General features: G+C 35.3%; 1 protein-coding gene across 1 annotated transcript; it reads left to right on the top strand.

Moving 5' to 3' along the window:
- The first annotated feature begins 12,532 nt into the window (after positions 1–12,532).
- LOC110021788 (abscisic acid 8'-hydroxylase 1-like) lies at positions 12,533–14,944 on the top strand. Its single transcript, XM_020720429.1, has 6 exons — positions 12,533–13,189; positions 13,303–13,746; positions 13,847–14,030; positions 14,095–14,201; positions 14,315–14,433; positions 14,616–14,944. Exons 1-6 carry the CDS (start codon positions 12,647–12,649, stop codon positions 14,707–14,709), a joined length of 1,491 nt encoding a protein of 496 aa, XP_020576088.1. The 5' UTR covers positions 12,533–12,646; the 3' UTR covers positions 14,710–14,944.
- The last annotated feature ends 885 nt before the right edge of the window (positions 14,945–15,829 follow it).

The raw sequence follows: 15,829 nt of genomic DNA, 5'->3' as shown, positions 1-15,829 counted from the left end.
ACCCAACAATTCTTCCACTTGGAGACTGGGACATTGAATGCATCACCTACTATCTGCATCATATACTAGTTGTACCGATATTTTCCTCAAATATGATATCCCCCACCTCTGCAACTCGAAGCCCCTATATTCATGCCAGAAGACAAGCTGAAGTTGAGCTCAACTTCAGCTTCTCACAAGTAACACCCTCAGTTGACATATCACCGCCAACGTAGCCTTGTACCACCAAACTCTTTTCTGGGTTACTCTTGTATTTGCATATAACTCCCACTGCATGAGCAATATCCTGACCCTGCTGAAAGCCCTTTTCAACAATTCCAGCCTTGTACCTCTTATTGCCACCAAACACAGTCTTCACCTGGTACACCCACTTGTTGTGCAATGCCTTCTTCCTTAGTGAAAGTTCTGTCAGCTCCCAAGTCTGATTCCCTGGCAGGAAATCCATCTCCTCCTTCTTGGTCAGCTCCCACTTGCTCGAATTCTTATATTGTAAGATTTCTTCATAACTCTGTGTTTCTCCATCATTTGTCTGTACAAGGTCTTGTTTTCCTGACTTTGGCTCTCTGTCACTTTTCAAGAAATGGACCTTCTTCTGTTTCCCCATAATGTACATCTGACTCATGTGTCCAAGCCTGAGTAAACCTGTAGTCATATACAGTATGTCAGTTTTCTTACCCCAAGCCATTATTAATGCTCCTTTGGTAACTTTCTAGTTGTTATCTGAGAACACCACTGAATGACCACCTTCATTGAGCTGCCCCACAGAGATGAGATTTTTCTTCAACTCGGGAACGTGTCTGACCTTTTGCAAAGTCCATTTGCTTTTGTTAGGGAGTGCAATATCAACGTCTCCCATCCCCATCACATCTAGAGCTTTTTCATCAGCCAGATAACCCTTCCCAAAGTTATCTGCAACATAATTTTGCATTAACTCCCGACGGGAAGATGTATGGAAGGAAGCCCCAGAATCTAGTATTCAGTCATCAACAGAATTGTAAATTGCCAGAAGTAGTGCATCCTGTATTTCTTCAGTTACAACATTAGTGTCATCATTCTCCTTCTTCTTAGAATTACTGCAGTTCTTTCTTATGTGGCCAGCCTTGCCACAATTCCAACAAGTTGCCTGCTGACCAGACTTTGATTTTGATCTTCTTAGATTTGAGTTTCTATCATGTGATCTCCCTCTAGAATCAACAATCAGCGCCGAAACAAGGTCTCGCCAGAATCTTTCCTGTGCACCTCCTCAATCAAAATCAAATCACGAATATCTTCATATTTCAGCTTAGATTTACCTACAGAACTACTAATTGTCATCCTCATAGCTTCCCAGTTATTTGACAATGAAGCCAACAATATCAGCGCCGTATCTCATCATCAAAATCAATTTCAACAAACGACAACTGATTTGTGATAGTGTTAAAATCATTCAGGTGTTGAACAACATAGAAACGCCTTTCACCATCTTTAAGTTGAATAACTTTTTCATCAAATACACATTGTTATTCCTCGATGACTTTTCATACATGCCTGATAAAGCCCCATGAGATCTGCAGTCCTTAATGATGTTGTGGGCAACCGATCTCTACAGGGTTAATCGTATAACCCCCAGAACCTGTCGATCCAACAGATTTCATTCCACCTCGTCCATCTTTTCTGGTTGTTTTCCAAGTAACGGAAGATGAAGTTTCTTCTGATAGAGGTAGTCATATATCTGCATCCCCCAGTAAGCAAAATCTGTGTCATTAAACTTCTCGATCCCCGATGTCATCACTTCATCTCCACCCATCGTTCTTCCTTAGATTTGAACCCAAAGCTCTGATACCAGTTGTTGTGAAAAACAACAACAATAAAACAAAAAATGGAATGAGAAAAATTACACGCAAAAAAAACACCCGAGCGACACATAGATTTATGTGATTTGGCAAATTTGCCTACGTCCACGGAGCTGCAGAGGATTTATTTCTTCGAGGAATTACACTGTCAAGCGTCTTGACGTTTACAAGAAAATCTCTATTTTCTACTCTCCCTCTCTCTCTCTCTCTCTCTTCCTCTCTTTCTCTTAGCTCTCAAGAGGACTTGATTTGATCTTGCTTGATTTTGCTTGAGACTTTTCATTTAAACCAAAAGAGACAATTTATAAAAAATATTAGAGCGGTAGGTGAGAGGTAGGTGAGCGGTAGGTGGGATGTGGTATGTGAGCGGTAGGTGGGATACTTAATTAAGAAGCTAATTAAATTCGGTGGATGGGGTCTCCACATTACCCACTATATTTAATAATTTATACATGCATGTTAATTATATGTATTGCCACTCCTATTGATCACAAAGAATAAGGATTTGAAAAAATGCCTACTAAAAAAACTAAAATTATTGTGTAGCAATGACAAATTTCATAATAGAATAACGATAAGTAAAATTATAAATTATGATATTTTTTTATTTTTAAGGGTTTTCATGAATGAAGAAGAAATTTATTCTATTTGCTTTGAACAAGATCAAATATATACAACTATAACAAATACTAAAGGAGCATGACTTTTTTAGTAGGTATAGAGATTATCACTGAGGTAAACCATGGAGTATGATATTCAACTAATCTTAAACATGTCATTGCCAAGCCGTCCATGTATCAAATTCCATTCATTGAAATTTGAGGAGATCAAAAAGAAAGTTTTGAAATTGCTAGAGATTGGAATTATAAACCTCGTAATCCATCTTGCGGATCACCTATTATAATGATCCCCAAAAAAGGTGGTACATGGAGATTATGTATTGGTTATTTTCTGCTCAATAATATAACAATAAATGATCACTACATATTGGAGCACATCAATGCACTACTACAAAAAACATGAATCCTTCAATCTTATACACGAACTTAAGTCTCAAATCTTGTTATCAACAAGTGCATATTAATGAGATTGATAGAAGGGAGGCAACTCTCAAAATCAAATGAGTGTTGTATTAGTGGTTAATAATGTCATTTGGATTGTGCAATACTCTAATTATGATCCTAAGGCAACTTTATCACAACTAATAAAATAATGAATTTACCAAAAAAAAACTCTTTTTAATTTGCGATTTGTGGTGGTAATAGAGAGATGAACATTGATCTTAAAACTATAAGAAACCCAAGGAGTAACTCAAATCATATATTATAAATAATATAAGGAGTTTCCTTAATAACATGTTAATATAAGTGAGTTCATCACTTTTTTTAGTACTTGCATATCTTTTATATGCTTTGACTAGGATCGATGCTAATTTTGAATGAAGTAAAAAATAAGAGAATAATTCAATTTATTGATGAAAGAAATAAGTGAGTTCCTTATGCTTGCCTTATAAATTTTATAATGAGCATTCAAACTACTATTATATGCTATTGGATAGGTAATGTGAGCAAATGCATGAGAAGAGATTCATTTCTTTTTTACTCTAAGATATGTTAAGGATCTTAAAAGAACCACCCCACCTATGGTGACATGTTATTGACATTACATCAAGTAGTAAAATATTGGTGTGCTTACCTTTTAGGGAAGAGGAAGAGCGTTATGATACATTTAGATTATAAATCACTTTTGTATTTTCATAATCAAAGAAAATTGTAGTGGATTTAGCATATAAAGTGGATGAGTTACCTCAAATAATTAAATTAATTACGTCATAAAGGAGGTCTTCACTTAGTAAAAATCATGATTGAAGTAGTGGCTCTTATGTTTATATAAATTTTTAACACTTTGTTTTCAATGATGTAATTTAAAATTTCAATTTGGATTGGTTCAAACTTGGAGTAGTTCTTATCATTAGCCAAATGAGAAAGGTCGATATGAACTATTATATATTGGGAGACTTAGTAATGCTTCAAACCATACTATAGTTAAGTTATATATTTTGAAGATTTAGATATAATTTTTGTAGCAAATTAAAGAACTCAAACATAGTCTAATAAAATGTATGATTCAAGCCAATTCGAGAGTGAATTATGTTTGAATCTACTGGACTTATGACCATAACTAAAAAGGGTAACTAAGAAAATCCAGCAAAGCATCTCAAAATTATGTCGTTTGATCACATGCAAATATGGGGCATTCTAGGCTATTGTTAAGATTTAGAGAATTGGTGAAAATTATAACTCGGATGATCAAGTAGCCTGAATATGTAAGCATGTAGTTCACCTAGCTAATATAATATTTTTACAACATTTAAATTTATTCATTATTTTTTAATTGGAATTCCTAGTGGGGCATGCTAACTAATGCATGAAATACATGCTTTAAAATTTAAAGTGTAATTAGACTTTTTTTTTTGGCATACCTTTCTCAAAAAGCAGTGGTCATTAAACTGCCTTAAGAAAATAGAGTAGGAATATTATGCTATGCAAATGGAGAGTTTCTTCTAAAGCACCTAATTCATTATAATTATTATTATTCCTAGGGTTGTTTATATATTATTTTGTTGTTATTTATTACTTTGAGTTTGAGTTAATTATGTTGGGTAAATAATTAATGTTTTAAGGAGACTAACATTTAAATTTAGGCCACACAAATTATTATTGAAATAAACCTAAGAAAAATTAGTTATTCTAAAAGCATAGACAAAAGTAAACACACGATGAAACACAACCAAATAAAATAATATGAGAAAAAAGTAGGCTATGTGGCTGGGTACCATAATATACATTGTAGTAAAAGTAAAATTGATAGCTGAGCTCTACTTTAATAAAGATCGTCCTATTAATTCTAAAGGACATGTGGATCTTTTTATTCTTTATATTTGATTCATCTCTATTTTTGTCTTGGTACAATTCCTCCATATATCGAAAGGCTTCACTGAGCTATATAACTTATCCTCACTCATAATAATCACATAAGCCCTACACCAAGTTATACTTTAAATCTACATGTTAAAATTTTAAAATAAAATATAACTAAATTGATAAATAAATTTTCATAGGAAAATTTCATCCACATTCAACAAAGAATATAATCACACATAGCTCGACACTAATGGGTGTCATGCCACCAGTGTAAGCATGTAGGACAAACCATTTGCATTAAAAAATATTAATTTTTAAATTGTTTAAAAATTTTTATTTGTCTCACTAATCATGACCCCATACAAAAAATAAAAATATTAGAACTATTAAAAGATTGTTGAACATCTAGTCTAGTTCTTAGTAGTTGGCCTGTCATCTAGTATGATACACAAATATAGAATCAAACAATATGTAACATCATAGATACACATAATATACGACAACCACTATAATTGTTCTAGCCTAAATCTAGTTGGTGTCCTAATAAGAAAGTTTAATGTGTATGACTAATATGGTCCGCATCTAAAGGAATTTAATGTCCAATTTTGATACAAATTTAAAATCAAAAATTTTTTTTTCCATTTGACAGTTCCAAATTAAGTGATTAATGTTTTAACATTCAATTCTAATTTGTGTTTCAATTTTTATTTAAGGTTTTAAAAAGTATTAAGATTAGCAGGACCAACTCAAGGTAGAATCCAACACTCTTGGCACCCTAACTTGACGACATAGGAATAGAAGGGGAGTGGGTTGAGGTGTTGTAGATCCTTCTTTCTTTTGGCCAAGCTAAGTGGTTGGCTACACCCTGATTCTAAGTTATTCTCATATGGATTTGGCCTAAGCATATAGTGAAGGTCACCAAAGGTGTTAATTTTTTACGTAATATTGTTATCGGTTGACTCAATTTGAACTTGGTGGGATTAAGTTAACCTATTTAATATGCTTGAATGGACCTGAGCTACCCTAATAGATTAAACTAGGTATAGGCTGGTCCTTAAAATATTTAATGAAGCATTATATGGTTGATTTAATATTTAATATAATATAAGTCAATTGTTTCTTGGAGGCTCATTTGGGTCCAAATGAGGTGAAAGCCCTATTGGGCCTAATTACACTTAATGCCCATGGGATTAAGTTAAAGTGATTTAATAAGACTCTTAACTAGCTTTTATTACAATTTATTTAAACTTGAATTTGATTTTAATGGGAAAAACTCATACGAACCCAATTGGGTCTAATGTCAATTGACTCAAATGACCTTTAATATAACTTAAATGGTAATTTTATTCAAATGGTTGACCAAGCCTAAATGTGAACATGAATGGGTCTAAACCTCATCTTAAGATCAATAATTTCATTTGAAGCCAAAGAGACTGAATTTGGCTTGATTTAAATGAGGTTTGCTTAATATGACAATAATGGGCAACTAGTGAATTTGAGTTGGCAAGGACCTTAAAGTCCCTAATTTGGGTCCAGATTGATCCATACAGGACCATATGAGTCAAAATTTTGGGAAAAAAAATCAGATAATTGTATCTTTTAGCATATATAAGTCAATTGGGGTCGATATGGTTAAATAAGTTTACTTAAGCTTTCTAGGCTTAATGAAGAGTCCAGAGAAGTGTTTATGGTCATTATGAGGAAAGATTAATTAAGCTTCCCATACTCCTGTAAGTTACCTGAGCTCGTCATAGTTGGATCATGATACTCTTGCCATAAAGATGGTTGTAATGAATGAAGAGCTTTATCAGTTGCATGACCAAGTGATTCAAGTCCAACATATGGTTGTGGATTCCATTGCACTCAGGATAGAAAGTTTATCAGATCGTCAAGGCAAGCAATCTGATAAACTTTATTACCTTATTTTGACGTAAATTACATTATTGATCCATATTTTACCCGTGGAAAAAATAAGAAGCAAAACAGATGCAAATTCGACAATAAGCCCATATTATCATCGGATTTGTCATTGTTTGCGTCCGATATGGAATGCACATAATTTATGTACTGTAACCATGGATAAAACATGACAAGCTTAAAGACTTTGGCTATGAAATGTTATTATAAACCGACAACAAAGAAGAGCGAAAGAGTGATGTTTAAGCATCCTATTGTTTGAGAATTTGTGCATCTGGTGACTCAAGAAATCATGATCTACATTATATTTCTATATAACAGAAGAATTTTGATTCAAAATAAATTTTGGACACATTTTCTTAAGAAAAAGTTAGGGGCATTCACATATACATCATCCAATTCTTATGAATTTACTTATCTCACATAAAAAATTTCATATTTAATAGTCAATTATTCTTTTCATTCATAGTTAAAGTGTTATGTTCTTGAAATGAAATTTTAGGTGTGAGATAAATAAATTCATTAGAATTGTGTGCTGCAGCATTTAATTTTCAATATATATATATATATAATATTTCATCAATTACGTAGCCAAAATTTTCATTATAAATGAAGTATTGTTGCCATAATTCCACTGAGAAATGCGCGGCGGCACAGGCGCAGCAGGCGTCATCGGATCTGGTCCAAGTCAATCTTCAGCTTTGTTTAAAAAAAAAAAAACATTGGAGTTGGATGTCAACGGAAGAAGTAAAGGGCTGCGACCACGAATTTGGCGTCTTAATGATTCAAGACAAATGACAGTTCTTCTCGACTCAAACCAATTTATTAATAACAATGACGCCCTTGCCATCGCAATAAGCATCGTCAAACTACAGAAATGGTTCGCATACTTGTCAAAACATAGAACCCGCTCGCATACCGAGACCCAGTGCGGCATTCGCCGTTGAACTAGGCACCTCATAACTCATCATTTAATCCAGGGGGACCCTTAACGATACACGTACTCCCCTAATTTAAAACACTGCCTCGGAATTCCAAATAAACCGCGTAACTGTAGTTGACTTTGCCATAGGCGACTTTTAGTAATTGCTGAAATAAAATGTAAGAAAAAAAAGTCTAAAGTCTCGACGCAAGATTCACTCCCAATAAAAAGTTGGCCAGACCGGCTAATACAACATCTCCAACGGGGCTCATGGCATGCTAATGGGGCTCATAAAATAACACGTCACACTCATACAATTTATTTATTTAGATGAGCGGTTGCGTCAACCCTTGTTTCATGAGAGCTATTCCACCAGGCCCTCATTTGCTACGTGTTTCCAATTATGACCCAAAAAAGCCAAATATTTTTCATATAAATTGCTGCCATCCCTCTTTTGAGGTGATACATTATATTTATATTCCAAAACAGGTAGGAATTGTACTGGCACACCAATTAATAACTCTTACCCCTAGTGACATATCAACTATTTTTCTTTTCATTACATATCATCAAAATAAAGTCTTCATATCTTGATACATCATTATACTTCCAAGGTGAATAATAACAAAATTTTATGAATGATATCAAACATGTCACTCCTTATTATGTGGTGGAAGATTCACAGCGACTGAGGAATTATTAAATGTCTCAGCGTTGCACGAAGATACAACACACACAAATAATAGAAAACAATGCAGGGAGACAATAATTTTTTTTACGTGGAAAAACCTTAAAAGGAGAAAAAACTACAGGGTTTATAGCCCAATTAAAATGATCTATTATATGATCCTAAGCACATAGTCCACTTTTCTCATTAAGTAGAGAACATGAAATTACAATGCTGATAGTTAAAGATGTACAATAGCAGTTCAACTACATTAATAAATGTAGTTCTACAAAGGCAGTAGTTTGTTATAAATGCTTTAGTTGATGATAGTCGACCATAAAAGGCAACAGTTGGAAGCTATAATAACACTTGACTACATACTATGTAGTTGGTCACATAGGTCAAAGTTGATAGTTGCAGTAGCAATTAGTTATATAAGTCGTAGTTGGTTACATAAGATACAGTTGATTACTGTAATAGAGTTAGTTAACAAGCAGTTGACCATAAAGGGCCATAGTTGGAAGTTGTAGTAGTAGTTAGCCAAATAAACCGTAGTTGGGCACATAGGTCGCAATTGGTTATTGTAATTACATTAGTTGACTATAGAGATTGTAGTTGGAAGCTACAATAGCGGTTAGCCACATACGTTGTAGTTGGTTACTGCTATAACAACAGTTGGCCAGATGTTGTAGTTGGAATTTATTATAGTAGTTAGCCACATAAGTTATAGTTGGCCACATAGGTTGAAGTTGGTTACCTAGATAATGTCGGTTGGCCACAAAAGTTATAGTTAGAAGTTGTAATAACATAAGATGGCCATATATGTCGTAGTTTGTGATAACAATAGTGTTAGTTGGTCATAGAGACTATAGTTAAAAGTTACAGTAAGAATTAGCTATATAAGTTATAGTTAGTCACATAGGTCATGCATGGTTAATAACTATCGTAGTAGTTAGTCACATATGTTGTAATTGGTCACATAATTCGTAGTTGCAAGCTGTAGTAAAAATTAGCTACATAAGACATAATTAGTCACATAAATCGTAGTTGATAGTTGTAGTAGTTTCAATTGGTCATACAAGTTGTAGTTGGAAGCTCTAATAAAAGTTAGCTACAAAGATCTAAGTTAGTTACATAGGTTGTGATTAGTGGTTGTAGTAGCAGTTAGCCACATAGACCATAATTGATTACATAGGTCATTGTTGGTAGTTGTAGTAGCGATTGGCTACATAAGTCATGCTTATCGCATAGATCGTGGTTAATCGCTATAGTAGTAGTTAGTCACATAGGCAATAGTTGGCCACATAGTTTGTGGTTGGAAGCTACAATAACAATTAGCAACATCAACCGTAATTGTAGGTCTCATAAACCATATTTGATAGCTGCATTAGCTTTAGTTGGTCATAGATGTTGTAGTTGGAAGTTCTAATAGCAGTTAGCTACATAAATGTAATTGGTCACATAGGTTGTAGTTGGTAGTTGTAGGAGTTAGAGACATATGCTATAATTATCCACACAGGTCGTGATTGGTAGTTGTAGTAGCAATTAGCCAAATAAGTTATAATTTATTACATAAACTGTGGTTGGTAGCCGTAGTAGTAGTTTACCACATATGTCGTAGTTTGTCACATATGATTTAATTGATTATTGTAATAATGTTAGTTGGCCACAAATGTCGTATTTGGAATATGCTTTAGCAGTTAGCCACATAGGTCATAGTTGTTCATATAGGTCATAGTTGGTAGCTACAATAATATAAGTTTGACATACGTATTGGTCATGTAGTTACTTTAGTAATGAGTAGCCATATAGGTTATAGTTGGAGCTACATCGGTCGTCGGTTACAACCCTTCTCTTGAATTTATTATTTTCCACTAGGGACCAGACTTGTCGGTATACGACTTATAAAACACTTCATGATTCCATAAGAAGTCACCATGCTCTAAATATAACGATCGTAAGCAGTTGTTACTGAGAGTTTTGTTGGATTTTCAATACAATGTTATTCACTCACACTATATTTGAGATACGTTATTACATTGTATTTGGGATAAATCATCATATCGTATTCGATATATGTCATTATGTTATATTTGGGATACATCATTAGTCAGTAATGTTCATTGGCAACGTCGAGCAACCAGAATGGTCAGTGGTGGTCGATGGGTCGGTGGTCGACGGACGATGATGGTTAATGACTACATATGCCAAAATTTATCATCAGCCTTCAATCCAGAACAACACTAGAATTCTATTCCTACTATTGATCCCCTCTAAGTGAAGAGAGGGGGTATATTGTTAGTCTCTATGGGAGAGGTATTTTGGTCCTTTGACAAATAACTCCCATTACCACCAGATCAAATGGCTCACATTAAAAAATGCATCGAGATTCATGTTAGATGATAAAAATTTATTGATGACATGTTAATTTACCCCTATTTTAGGATATTAGTGTTTATATCATAAAAAAATATAATTCTCTTTGAAAGTCTATTTTTATTTCAGATCCCCAAAAAACTTATAAATTAAATTGAAATAAGAAATCTCTAATAGTGATGCTTCGTGGAACTTAAAAAATGGTAAAATTGAATCCATAATACCAAAAAATGAAGTAGCAAATACTTAAGAAGAGATATTGGTTCATGTAATTGATGGCAGTATTAGTGGTGGTTGGACAATATTGCTTCGTTATTTTCTCCACAAATATGATTGCTTGCATCGGTGTCAAGATACCATGTGTTACCTTCACCCTTTTCATTCTCCTTATATGTCAATAGCAAAGTGTCATTTTGCCTATTTCTTTCTTCCCAAGTAATTAGTCTTCTCTTCAACTTTATTGTTATTGAGAGTTCTACGTTCTGCAACATAGTGACCAAATTTTTCATAGTTATAACACATCACATGAGATTTGTCATACCATGGTCTTAATTTTCCTCTTCCATGCCATCTTGTTGAAATTTCTGCACGTCCAAAATCAATATTGTTATTATTGTAATTATTCAAGCTCCTACCACATCCACGTTCATGGTTATTGCCTTCTTCTCAACCACATCCTCTTCCTTATTGACTTTTATCATACTCAAAGATCTCTTATTTATAATTAAATAAATTTGAATTAATTTCCATCTTCAGAAGTTGTTCCGTGATCACTTGTTTTTCTTTTTCTTTTCTTTATAAGCTTGTAAAAAACTTAGGAGTTGCTCGATTGTCATAGCCTCTAAGTCTTTGGTTTATTCAATGATGACGACAATATGATCGAACTTCGATTCTAAAGATTGAAGGATTTTCTCCATAATCCTTACATCATCTAGCTTTTCTCTATTTCTTTTTAATTGATTAGAAACTTCTAAGATTCTAGTAAAGTAGTTAGAGATGACTTCAACTTCTTTCATATGTAAGGATTTGAACTCACCTCTTAATATTTGGAGATGCAACTTCTTAACTTGCTTCGCTCCTTTATAAGAGTTTTGAAGTTTCTCTCACTCCTCTTTGGCAGACTTCACATGATAAATCTTCTCAAAGACAACATCTAATTCTTGAAAGTTTACATAGACATCCTTCTTGTCTATCTTCCTCAAATCTTTTAGACTATCCATTTGGCTTTGAGATAGAATTGACTCGTCCAGTGTCTAGTTTTAGCTTTTTTCTATCATCTCTCATACATCTTACGCTCCAAGAAAAGCCTTCAACTTGATGCTCTAATTGTCATAGTTGCTATTGTTGAGCGTTGGGCATTGAAAGGGGATCATCTTCTAATCTACCCTCTAGAAGAGAACTTTAGCTTTGAAGCTACTTTGTTGGAAGATAAGAGACTATTAAAAGAGGGGAAATGCTAAAAAGAGAAGATGAACAATTAGAAAACTCACTTTTAATTCACTCATTTACTTCTTGATTCTACTTGATACAAAACTCAAACACACCACATATATTTACACTAGTGACAACCCCATTAAAATTGTGTGAGCCTAATTTAATCTAATGACTCCTATTGAGTCTTTAGAATATTTTTTCCATCTTTATTTACAAAAGTCATTAATTACATTTACTAGAATTCTTTAATCACTAATTTAAAATATATTTATGAAATTCTTCAAAATTTTCCTTATAAAATAAAATGAGTCTATAAAATTTTCCAAAAAAAATTTTTAGAGTATGGACTCTATGAAAAACCCAATTTAATTTGAAGAGTCAGTCCTGTTTGATTATAAAAACCTATTAAAGCTGCTTGCTCATCACTACCTATAACTATATAGTTAGCACCTGGCCTAATTCCCAGCACTCCTCCATACCACCTCGCTTCTTCTGCATTTTAATACCCTGGACCTCAGCATCCATCACTCGGCCTCCTCCGGACATACATAATTTCACAGGCTCCGCTTGAGCCATGAGCACCGGAGGCAGCGCCGTTGTTGTGCTACTGGCGGCGTTCCTCTGCCTGATTTTTGGCCATGTGAGCCGGAAGAAAAAAGCATCAGTTGCAGGGGAAGATGAACCGGTGAAGCGGCGGCTGCCTCCGGGTTCGTTGGGGTGGCCTTACATTGGAGAGACATTGCAACTGTACTCAAACAAAAACCCCAACAGCTTCTTCGCGGAGAAGCAGAGGAGGTACGGGGAGGTTTTCAAAACCCACATACTTGGATGCCACTGCGTGATGATGTCAAGCCCGGAGGCTGCGAGATTCGTGCTGGTGACAAAGGCTCACCTCTTCAAGCCAACCTTCCCTGCCAGCAAGGAGCGTATGCTGGGTCCTATGGCCATCTTCTTCCAGCGAGGCGACTACCACGCCAGCCTCCGCCGCCTCCTGCTCCGCGCATTCATGCCCGCCGCCATCCAATCAAAGGTCTCTTCCATCGAGGACTTCGCCCTGGGCGTCCTCTCCTCCTTGGAAGGCCGCAGCTTCATCAACACCTACCAGGAGATGAAGACGGTACTCATTTCCATCCATTCATCATTACTTACATCCTTTTTCGCTGCCTATCCTGCTTGAAGTCAATTATTGAATCCTTCCAGATTAATTATAAATAATGATTGGACCTGCAGTACGCGTTGAATGTAGCGCTGCTTTCCATATTTGGAAAGGAAGGGGAATCCTACATAGACGAGCTGAAGCAGTGCTACTACACCCTAGAGAGAGGGTACAACTCCATGCCCATCAACCTTCCCGGGACTCTGTTCCACAAGTCTATGAAGGCCAGGCGCCAGGTCGGTCTCCTCGTGGCCAGGATCATCTCCTGCAGGAGGAGGATGCAACAAAGACTAAGAGGAGGAGCTGTAACTGCGGTTCATCACCAACAAAATCATGAATCCGATGAGGCCGACGACCTTCTGGCATCCTTCATGGATGAAAAAGAGTCCCTAACCGACGACCAGATCACCGACAACATCATCGGGGTCATCTTCGCAGCCCGCGACACCACCGCCAGCGTCCTCACTTGGATACTCAAGTACCTGGCGGAGAACCCCAGCGTCCTCCAACTCGTCACGGTGAATCATCAATCTCATAATTTATATGTTAATGAAGCTGGAAACCACCACTATTATATTATTATTCCTGCCATTATTTGCTAGTCAATGATAAACGTAGGAAGAGCAAGAGGAGATTCAAAGGTGCAAGGAGGTGGTGATGGGAGATGAAGAGAAGAGGGGCTTGAATTGGAGGGATACCAAGAAGATGCCCGTCACTTGCAGGGTCATTCAGGAGACCATGAGGCTCGCTACAATTCTGTCTTTCACCTTTAGGGAAGCCGTCCAGGATGTTCACTACCAAGGTTACTTCTTATTTTTATTTTCTTAGCAGGTAGATCATCACCTTGACTCGTCACTCATCTGCAGGGTATCTCATACCCAAGGGTTGGAAAGTTCTGCCCCTCTTTCGAAACATTCACCATGACCCAGACAATTTTCCAGACCCAGACAAGTTTGACCCTTCCAGATTTGAGGTGCTGTTTTCTCTTCCAATTAATTCTAATACATATATATGTACATATAAATAGTAAAAATATTTCACTAATTCATGGCTAATAAATGTCGGGTGTTGTGTTGACTGGAGCAGATTCCACCGAAGCCGAGCACGTTCATGCCTTTTGGAAACGGGACCCATGCGTGCCCTGGAAATGAGCTGGCGAAGCTGGAGATCTTAGTTCTCCTCCATCACCTCACCACAAAGTACAGGTTGACAAACATAAACAAAAACACTAGTTTTATAGTTACAGAAAAATAGCAGTCACCGTCCATCCCTTTGCAAACCAATAAGTAGATCTTTGAAAAAACACGCAACTCCAACTTTGTATAATTTTTAAAAAATAAGAAGTTAAGGGTTCAAGTACTGAAACTAATCTGCTTATCCATTTCAGGTGGGCCCTTTGTGGACCGGAAAGTGGCGTTCAGTTTGGCCCCTTCGCCTTGCCAATGAACGGATTGCCCATAACCATCCTTCCCAAAAAATGAATTAAATCAGAGGTGAACGTACAGTTACTTTTCTTGATTTCCATTCAAGTTTGGCGGTTCATGCAGGAGGATCACGTACAGTAGATGCATGCAGATGCATCCATGTATAGCAGTTTGAAGATCCATGCGGCAGCTCATCATGCAGTCCCTCATCACCTTTCAAAATATACTTGACTCTGCTGCCCATTTCCTTTTTCCTATATGCCAATATGTATTTCAAGAGCAAGCTTAATCAATGACACTTTTTTACACTTCAAAGTTTTTAAACAGATGATTATTGCGAGAATTCCCTTCATTGCATTATTGTCAAAAAGATAAATACTCCATGATCATGAAATATATATATCAAATATATCTATATCAACAAATACCATTAGCCGACTCTAGTAGTCTTACCATTTTTTGAAAAATATGTGAATGCAATAAGAGTGTGCGAACAACTCAATAGGCTACACATAATCTGTAATTGAAATCAATGGATAAATATAATGATATATATGATTGCATCATAATCATATCGTGTATGATTTAAATAGTAAAATATGTCGGTCATTAAAGATGTATATGTATACCACAAGGCATATAAATCACAATAATATGTCAAAAGACAATAATAATACTGATGCAATTCATATTATCAAGTATAATTATCATTACACATATAAAGTTAAATGTTTTGACTAATTATATGTGATATTTTTTCTGAACTAATTATAGTAAAACATATATAATATCATAACATATTATGTTTGTAAAAACTGTCAGAACAATTAATCATGTGACATAGTACATGTGAGGTATCACTTCAGCCTATCGACATTCATATCATATCATATTCATCATTTATGACTCTAAGCATATATCAACTATACACTATTATCTCATTTAACGGAAAGCCCGCCAACCCACCCTACTACACAAAGTATAATATGTCCGTTAATATCAATCATAATAACTAATCCTTTTAGTGTACGCACATTTCAAAATATTATATCATATTTAAACACTATAATATGCTTAACATCACAGTGTATATCTAAAACTTGCACATAAAGAAAAAAAAGAATAATCCACAATAATAATGATGTGATCAAATTATATGCATCAACCAAAATAGAAA

The sequence above is a fragment of the Phalaenopsis equestris genome, unplaced genomic scaffold (genome assembly GCF_001263595.1).
Source record: "Phalaenopsis equestris unplaced genomic scaffold, ASM126359v1 Scaffold000146, whole genome shotgun sequence".
NCBI classification, from domain to species: domain Eukaryota; kingdom Viridiplantae; phylum Streptophyta; class Magnoliopsida; order Asparagales; family Orchidaceae; genus Phalaenopsis; species Phalaenopsis equestris.
Note: the sequence above shows the minus strand (reverse complement) of the source record. Positions and strands in the feature narration are given on the sequence as shown.